The sequence below is a fragment of the Jaculus jaculus genome, chromosome 17, assembly GCF_020740685.1.
Source record: "Jaculus jaculus isolate mJacJac1 chromosome 17, mJacJac1.mat.Y.cur, whole genome shotgun sequence".
In the NCBI taxonomy this organism is placed as follows: Eukaryota; Metazoa; Chordata; class Mammalia; order Rodentia; family Dipodidae; genus Jaculus; species Jaculus jaculus.
The window spans coordinates 3382502-3392155 of record NC_059118.1 but is presented as its reverse complement, the minus strand read 5'-3'; the positions used below and the strand labels follow the sequence as shown (position 1 = coordinate 3392155).

Below are 9654 nucleotides of genomic sequence, written 5' to 3'. Positions count from 1 at the left end.
TTCATGAATATTGCATTACAAATTACAGTGTAGGGTTTTAAACCGCGGGGTTCCAGAAGCACAAGTTTAATCAGTTCTCCTTCAGAGCGACGGTGTCTTCATTTATCTGTGGTCTTTGGAAAATTCCAAAGTCTGTCTTAGAAAGTGGCATTGTGTAGGGCCAGGCCACCCTAAGCCTCCTGATGTCCGATCTTAGAAGCGAAGCAGAGTCAGGTCTGGCTCACTCTCAGAAAGGAGAAAGTGGCCTTGACTCCAGCCTCTGCCAGTCTCGGGAAGCAAGCCCCAGGGGGTCTCAGCTCACACGTTGTGACATCTTGTGCTGAAGAATGTTTTGCAGGCTTCCTGCCTTGCTCATTAAGCTCTTCTGTCTGACACTTCTGCTGTGCACGTGTGTAGTGTGTGTGTGTGAGGTAGGAGGCAAGTACCTGGTTGGCTAGTTTCTCAAGCGATATATTCTGGAACATGCAGGAAAATTGCCGGCATTTCTGCTGCATGTGGAGACGTTTCCTTAAGTAGCTTGTGTCACATGCTCCCTTATCCCAGTAGCTGCCTCTAGTCCCAGGCAGATTGTGGGGGAGGTGGGAGTAGTCTAATGAGACCCCGCAGACGGCTGGACCTGCTTGTCATGCCCCAGAGCTGGCGAAGGGACTGGATTTCCTGAGAATGTGTGTTTTGGAGTAAGGTCTGTATTTCTCATCCAGTTCTCAAAAAAAACCCACAAAAACCCTTCTCACAGTGGCCCCCTTACAACTCTTCCCACACGCCATGGTGGCCACATGCCCTATGCATCCTTGTTTCTATTCCTTAAAAAGCTGTTTCTGTCGATGTGTGTGGTGTGTATGCACATGTACATGCGTGTTTGCAGGGGGGCCTACGTTTGGGGGTATGTGTGTGCACGCCTGGAGAGGCCAGAGGACAATTTTGGGTGCTGTTTCTCGGGAACACTACTCACCTATTCACCTTTTATTTTTCTTTTTTGAGGTAGGCTCTTACTAGCCCGGGCTGACCTGGAATTCACTATGTAGTCTCAGGGTGGCCTCAAACTCATGATGATCCTCCTACCTCTGCCTCCCGAGTGCTGGGATTCAAGGCGTGCACCACCATACCCAGATTTTTTTTTTGTAGTTACCATCTCGTTTTTTCCTTTTGAGGCAAGTCCAACAGCGTGGCCTGTTTGCTTTATGTGAGATAGTGAGTGTGAGACCCAAAGTGTGCATGTGCACATGCATGCGACAGAGAGAGAATTGGCATGCCAGGACCTCCACCTACTGTAATCAAACTCCAGATGCATGTGCCACCTTGTGTGCATGTGCGACTTATCACCTTGTGTGTTTGGCTTACGTGGGCTCTGAAGAGTCAAACATGGGTCCTTAGCCTTCACAGGCAAGTGCCTTAACCTCTAAGCCATCTCTCCAGCCGTTTTTTGAGACAGGGTCTTTCAGTGGTCTGGAGCTCCCTGATTCAGCTGCACTGACTGGCCAGCAAGTCTTAGGGTCCTTCTGTCTCTGCCATCGCAGGTTTAGGAGTACCGGTACACACCACCATGCCCAGCATGCTCACTGGGGCTGGGGATCGAGACTCGGGTCTCCATGCCCACTGAGCCATCTGCAGTTTGTCTGGTAGTGCTGTCCCAAGACCATTTCAGTGCGTACATGAGCCCACATGCTCTGTGTATGTCTGGACCAAGGTCCATCTGGGAAGTTCTCTTATAGGAACCGAAGCCCACATGATACCAGCTGTCTTGACTTGGAGGAAAACACGTCTTAGAATCTGCGCCATGAACTCACATCATCTTGCTTTCTTTTTTAAAATATTTAATTTAATTTATTTATTTGAGAGAGAAAGGGATAAAGGGAGAAGGAGAGAGAGAGGGAGGGGGAAAAGAGAGAGAGAAAATGGGTGTACCAGAGCTCTAGCCACTGCAAATGAACCCCAGACACAAGCGCCACCAAGCGCATCTGTGGGAATTGAGCCTCGGTCCTTAGGCTTTGCAGGCAAGTGCCTTAACCACTGAGCCATCTCACCAGCCCTCATCATGTTACTTTGTAAGCATTCTGTCAGGTATGTTCACCGATTGTAACGGTACCTTTCTCTCTGGCATGTTTTGCAGATTTCCTGTGAGCCACACGTACTGGTGTGCCCAACTTACCGGGGGCCATCTGCCCGATTGCCCCTAACTCTGGCAGTGGGGTCCTCGATGGCAGTGGGCATCTCCCCCTGAAACCTGCCAAGCTGGACGCCACAGCTCTGCACGACGACACCTTGGCCACCTCCGCGCCCCCCTCAGAGGCTTGCAACCATGCAGTCCTAGCCTGCAGCCCGGGCATCCCCGAGGAGCACTACGTGAGCGAGGCTGTGGAAGATGCTCCCGGCTACCGAGGGTGCCGGGATGCCTGCACCATCACCGGTATGGGGGAGGGGCGGGCTTTGTCCTGCCAGGGACGGGGGAGGGAGGGGACTTCCCTCACAAAGACTGGGCAAGGGATGTAGCCACAGGAGCAGTTGGAACAGGCTGTAAAACTACCTTAGTGCAAGAGTCTGAACTTTGGGAGCGGGGACTTTCCATCCAGAGCCTGCTTTGCCCGGGAGTCATTCTGAGGCTCGGGTCAGTCAGTGACCCCTCAGGATGGTGGACAGCACGGGAGAGCATTGTCCCACTGAGCCCTGAGCAGCGTGCATAGCCCATTGTAATTGCTTTGACTATTTTGGTCCCTTTTTCTTCTCGGGGTTTGGTTTCCCCAGACTGGGGCGGATGTAATGGACGTGATATGGGCATCATTTTGGGGAGTAGCAATAGTACCACAGGCCACGGGTGCCCGTGGTGCACCATCATGGTTTGCAGAGCTGGTTCTCACAGTCCTGCGTCCAGTGTCCAGGGAGCAGGAGAAGCAATGACTTACCCACTGAGGACATCTCTTGTGTGGGCACTTTGTACAAGAGCTCTTTCTTGTTTCTGTTCCTTGGGGACTAGTGTGACTTGTCCTCAGAGCCAGTGCCAAAAGAGAGACATAGGTGGACACGGTGTAGGTGTGGGGTGGTGTGCAGACACAACAGCAAGCGACATTGTCACGGTTAAGTGCAGTTCATTCATGTGAACTTTGTTCCTGTTTTCGTTTTTTTCAGGGGGAGGTAGGGTTTTGTTCTAGCTCAGGCTGACCTGGAATTCACTGTGTAGTCTCAGGCTGGCCTCAAGCCCATAGTGATCCTCCTACCTCTGAGTGCTGGGATTAAAGGCATGCCACCATGCCGGGCTCTTTTTGTTGTTGTTTGTTTTGTTTTTGCTTTTGTGCTATTTGAAATACTGTCCTAAGACACCTTACATATACACACACAAATTTGCTTCTGGTATCTTCTCACTGCTGTTACCAGCTGAGCACTGAGGACCTTCAGTGTGTTAGGCATTGCCCAGTTCAGCTGGCACAGAGAATGCCTGGGTGCCCCGTGGGTCCAGGTGCCTTGCCTCCCTGCTGGGCTCCTGCCCATCTTCTTTCCTGTTTCCTGCAGTGAGGTGCACATGCCCCCCACACTTGAGCACTAGGTCCCTCCCCAGCTTGCATGCCTGTTACCTGCAGGACACAGTGCCACTGTGTCCTCTCTCTGGCTGGCATCATCCTTTGCCCTCACTCACCGAGCTTTCTTACCAGCACAGAAACATGCTGTTGCAGTCAGGTTTGCATTGCTGACAGAAATCACCCAACCAAGAGCAGCTTTTGGGAAAAAGGTTTATTTTGGCTTACAGACTTGAGGAAAAGCTCCATAATGACAGGGAAAATGATGGCATGAGCAGCAGGTGGACATCACTCCCTGGCCAACATAAGGTGGACAATAGCAATGGAAGAGTATGGCAAACACTGTCATGGGGAAACTGGCTATATCACCCATAAGCCTGCCGCCAGCAATACACTGTCTCCAGGAGGTATTAATTCCCAATTGCCATCAGCTGGGGAGACTAGCATTCAGAATACCTAAGTTTATGGGGGACACCTGAATCAAACCAGCACATTCTACCCCTGACCCCCATACTGATATCCATACATGATATAAAATACAATGCATTCAGTCCAACTTTAAAAGTCCCCATAGTTTTTATCAATCCTAATGTTGTTCAAACATCCCCATAATCCAAGGTCTTTTAACTGAGCCATAATACCCCCCCCCCAAAAAAAACCAAACACACCTCAAAACCCAAATCCACAATGGCACAGAGTAAACATTCATACTGCAAAAGATGGCATTGGGCATAGCAGAGAAATATTCAACCAATACAAGATTTAAATAGGGCAAACACCAAACTCTGTAGCTCCAAGTCTAGCAACTCTAGCCAGAGACAAATCTCCAAGTCCAATAATCCTAACCAGCAATGAGTCTCTGAAGTTCCAATTCTGCCTCTCCAGCTTGGCTACTCACAGTCCTGGAAAACTTCATCTGACAGCTCTTGGCAGCCATCTCGTGGTCCCAGCATCTCCACTGGGTCTGTACTGCAAACCATCATTCATCCTCATGACTCCATCGGGTCTTCATGTGGGCATCCAGCAAACCTGCTTTACCCTGCCTATGGCCATTTCCAAAACACAAGACCATGTTACAAATTCAATGACCCTCTCTTTCCTGCATTTCTTATACTCCACAATACCAGGTAGGGTGCCAATTTGTTAATCCAGGGGGAATAAAGCAGACTTTGAAGAACAAGATACTCCTTGAGCATTCAGTCAAACTATATTCTTTCTGTTGTCCCAGTGCAGGTTAGCTGGCCCGATCTCAATGACTGTCATCTCTCATACAATTGCAGCTAAACAGGCAGCAGTTTTGGCCTAAAGATTTTTTTTTTTTTTTCCTATGCCATATCCCTCTACACATACCAGTCTTTTTTTTTTTTTTTTGGTTTTCCAGGTCAGACTGACCTGTAATTCACTATGTAATCTCAGGGTGGCCTTGAACTCATGGCGATCCTCCTACCTCTGCCTCCTGAGTGCTGACCAGTCCATTTCTATGCAAAGCAACCCTGAACAACTTCTTAGGACATGGCCATAACAGCAAGCATCTCCCACAAACTGCTTCTAGCCCAGGCCAGACAAAGCTCCTTTTCACCCTCATGAGCTAAACTTCACAGTCCATAGTTCTTAGTGCATTCAAATCTTTCAGCTCTGAGCAGAATAGTCCATCAAGCTGTACTTACAGCACTGCAAAGCAATTCTTAGGCCTAGGTTTCAAATCCTTCCACATTCCTCTTGAAGATCCGCTCCAAAAGGCAAAAGCCACACAGTCAGGTGTCTAGCAGCAATCCCACTCCTCAGTACCAACATTACTGTTGCAGTCAGATTCGCATTGCTGGCAGAAATCACTGACCAAGAGCAGCTTTTAGGAAAAAAGGGTTCATTTTGGCTTACAGACTCGAGGGGAAGCTCCATGATGGCAGGGCAATACAATGGCATGAACAGAAGGTGGACATCACCCCCTGACCAACATCAAGTAGACAACAGCAACAGGAGAGTGTGCCAAACACTGGCAAGGAGAAACTAGCTATAATACCCATTAGCCTGTCCCCAACAATATACTCCCTCCAGGAGGCATTAATTCTCAAATATCCGTCAGCTGGGAACCTAGCATTCAGAACACCTAAATTTATGGAGGACAACTGAAGCAAACCACCACAGCCACCCTGAGCCTTCCTCTCCCTCTTTGATGCTTTATTTCCACTGCCACCCCTCACCCCCAGGCTTGGCCATCCTCTGACTTCCTGTATGTGGCATGTTGTCTCAAACTCACAGGCAAGCGTTGTGTTGCTTCCAACATGCCTGAAATCAGTGTGACCCAACTAGTACCAGCTTGTGGGAATGGCTCACAGCTCAGGGAATGGCTATTGGTGAATAAGTCTGTGTTGTTTGATAATGACTCTGTAAAGTGGGGTACCATTATACCCTTTCTGCTGGAAATCTGGCTAAATCACAAAAAATAGATAGGAAATTTGTAGAAAAATGTATGGAATTGGAAAAAATTACATTAAATGAGGTAATCCATGTCTAGAGTTGCATATTCTCTCTTAACTGTGAGTCCTTTTAGTTTATGTTTTTAAATCATTTTTTATTTGGCTGAGTGTGATGGTGTGAACCTTTAATCCCAGCACTTGGGAGGCCAAGGTAGGAGAATTTCTGTGAGTTCGAGGCCACCCTGAGACTACAGAGTGAATTCTAAGGTAACCTGTTCTAGAGTAAGACCCTATATAGAAACCCCCCCAGAATTTTTTATTTAAATTTATTTTAGGGAGAGAGAGGGCATACCAAGGCCTCTTGCCACTGCAAATGAACTTCCGACACATACATCCTTTTGTGCATCTGGCTTCATGAGGGTACTGAGGAACCAAACCCAGGCCAACAGGCTTTGCAAGCAAGCACCTTAAACTGCTGAGCTCTCTCTCCAGCTCTGAATCCTAACTTTAAACGCTTGCATGTATGTAAATATGTAAATAAGGAGGCGTGAAACTAAGCCTGTGCTATGATTCAAGATAAGAGGTCATAAGAGGGGGACATGAAATGAAGAGAAGGGGGAAGGATAAAGGGAGCATGTACTATGAAAGCAGAAAAGAGGCTCAGTTGGGGGAAGGAGGTAGGGAGTGAAAATAAAAATATTTGTTTGAAAACACCATAATAAAGTTACACATACATATATATAGATATAGATATAAATTTAGGGAGTGGTGAGGGCTCAGCAGTTAAATGCACCTGCTGGCCCAGGTTCAATTCCCCAGCACCTATGTAAAGCCACCACAGTGGTATGCACAAAGTGGTACACGCGTCTGCCATTCGCTTATGGTGCAAGAGATCCTGGCATGTACAAGTAAATAAATTTATAAAACGTGTTAGCACTTTGACTTCAGCCCTGTTTCCTGAACAGGGGGAGTGGCATCAGCTCTGAGCCCTGAGTGGGGGAGTGGCGTCACGTCTGTGGGACTGTGGGACACGGTGTCTGCTGGGTGGGAAGGCCGGCAGGCTGGGGAATGGACGGGCAGGTGGGAGTTGTCTGGCGAGCACAGTTGGTACAGGTCAAGCAGGGAACACAGGCGACACCGAGGACCGTTCCCTTCGTGCCTCAGGAGAGGAAGGATGAGGATCAGGAGGCTTCACAGAGGAAACAGTGTCCCACCTGCATCTCGTTTGTCCAAACACCCAGGCTGGGATCCAGCAGTGCCTGTGCCAGGGAAATCCAGGAACGCCAGCTTGTTAAACCAGTTTCACTTTCTCAGAACGTGACCACTGAGGGCAACGTAATGGCAGAGAGCAAGGCTTCCAAGCCCGAGGCTCTTTGCTGGGGTGCCTGTCGTGAACCCCAGAGGACTGAGAGCAGCAGACCTCAACACTGCCCTGCGCAGCAGTGAGTGGCCTGCTACGGAGCCGTGGGGGCGGGTGTGACGCACGTTTAAGGAGCTGGGCAGCCAGACCCTGCCTGGATCATAGTCGCATCGGGTGCTCATGGCAAGGAAGGGATGAGAGACAAAAGTGTTCTCTGAGAGACCTTGAACACTGGGACTCCCGGAGCTTTGCCAAACTCAGCCCTGGGACACTGCCCGGCATCCCGCCTCTGATAAATACACCCCACCCCCACTTCCCAGGGAGCCCTGGAATGAACAGTGCGTTCATTGTTCCATTCTAAATTTTAGGCAAAGCTAACCGCCCATCACAAAGCCTTCTCTCCCTGGACGCCCCTCCTTCCCAACCCAGAGAGGTGTCATGTTTTGGGTGCGTCATTTTCTGTTTGGGGCTGTTTAACAAGATGAGGTGATAGGGTTCTTGGGCCCCGGAGTTACGTAACATACTGTGAGTCCAGGGCAGTGCATATCCTCGGCTTTGCCCCAACAAGCAAGCTCCGAGAACTGCCGAGGAAGGTGCAGACCTCGCTGAGCACAGGCCCGGCTCCCATGGAACGCTCCTTCCCTCGCTGAGTCGCCTGTGGACTTTCTTTCTGACCCATGGCATTGGTCTTGGAGCTGGGGCAGCCCTCGAGGGTGCAGTCTCCATCGGGACTCTGCTGTCGCCAGCTCGCTGGGACCAACTCTTGTGGTAAGCGTGTTGGCTGGGGACGTGTGCTGGTAGTTCTGCCCTGTGGCTGGGGAACTTGCTGGCAGGGTGGGGAGGCGACAGAGGAGCTGCTGCCTCCACCTCCCCATACCCTTGTCTGGGCTCACAGAGGGGGGGTCCTCCAGGGGGAGGGCTGCGGGCCTGGCTGAGGCCAAGCCCCCCACATTGACTGCTCTGCCTGTTCTCTGTGAGTGCGGGCCTGGGTCTCCAAGACCGCCTTTGCTGCTTGTCTCTGCCAGTCCTCTGATCTTTCTTTTCTTCTGCTTTCTTTTCTTTCCTCTTTTCCTTTTCTCCTTCCCTCCTTCCTTCTGTCCTTCCTTCCTTCTTTCCTCCCTCCCTCCCACTTCCTTTTCTTTTTCTTTTCCTCCTCCCTCTCTTTTTCTCTCACTCTTTCTCTTCCTTCATTTCCCTTTCTTTCTTCCTCCTCTCCTTCCTTCATTTTCTTTCTCCTGTCCTCCCTCCCTCCCTCCCTCATATGTGCTAGGGAAGAGTTCTGTCTGAGCACTATCCCCAAACCTCTTTTTACTTGCTATTTTAGGATGGGGGGGGGTCTTACTAAGCTGCCCAGACTAGATCTCACTCGGTGGTCCAGGGAGGCCTTGACCTTGCTTATCCTCCTGCCTCAGCCTTCCAGATTTAATGTGTCTTTATCTCATTTCGTAGAGCCTGGCCTGCTGTCTCAGGCATTTTTCAAACGTGAAGAGCAGAACTAGATAGCTCTCTTCCCCCCTCCCCTCCCTCCCCCCTTCCTTGGGCCCTCTTTACCCAGCCTTGGCCTGTGACTGCGGTCCCCACCCAGGGATGACAGCTTTATGGTCAGCCTGCTCAGGCTTGCCTGTCGCTCTTGATGCGGGCTTACGTTCTTTCTCACTGAAGCTGAGCAGATCCTGAGTCTGATGACGGGACGACCCACCTGGCATCTTTCCCATATGTACTCTGTTTTTGGCCATCTGCCCCCAAACCCAGTGTGTTCCTGAGAGGTGTGAGCTCCCCTTTTCTGGCTCCTTCCAGTGGAGACATTTAAATCTTCCTGCTCAAGCCTGAGAACCTTTAAGCCCCCATCATCCTTCCGGTGCCCCAGGGCATTCTGGGTCAGCTTCTTACTGAAGTTTCTGTCAGATCTGGGGTCTCTCTCCTCTGAGCCCAGAGGTGGGTTCAGGTGTACTGGGAGTGGTTGTGAACTTTGGAAGCCCAGGGAGGCGAGCTCAGGGAAGCGAAGCTCATGGCACTGGTCCTGTCTGAAGTGGGTCTTCAGCAGACTTGATTGGAACTTTTCCTTTCTTGTCACTAATTTAAGTGAACACACTTGATGTCTCGCCCTCCGTAAACTTGTTCAAATAAAACTTGCACTTGTGCATTTCATTAATTTAACTTAATAAATTCTGGCCAGTATAGTATCTTAATGAATTGAAAAATTATAATCAAAATCGTACTAATTTGACTCAGAAAGAATTGACAATGAGATATCCCTTTATTGACAGAAGAAAAAAATATAACCTAGAGAATCACAAACATTTGCTAAGTTGGTAAATTGGAAGCACTTTCTATTCTCTGGTCCCCCGTAGGATCCCCCTGGCTTATA

At 49.7% G+C, this 9654-nt stretch overlaps 1 protein-coding gene across 7 annotated transcripts in view; it reads left to right on the top strand.

Moving 5' to 3' along the window:
* Nucleotides 1-2149: 2149 nt before the first annotated feature.
* The window catches only part of Trak1 (trafficking kinesin protein 1), a 127720-nt gene continuing 120215 nt past the window's right edge, over nt 2150-9654 (top strand). For 2 of the 7 annotated variants that reach the window (XM_045136707.1, XM_045136706.1), the window contains exon 1: nt 7924-8054. In XM_045136707.1, coding sequence (XP_044992642.1) covers nt 7964-8054 — 91 coding nt within the window. In that variant the 5' untranslated portion in view covers nt 7924-7963. Of the gene's footprint in view, nt 2408-7918; nt 8055-9654 lie in introns of those variants that run through there. The other 5 variants (XM_045136713.1, XM_045136710.1, XM_045136702.1 and 2 more) reach the window with 5 other exon arrangements.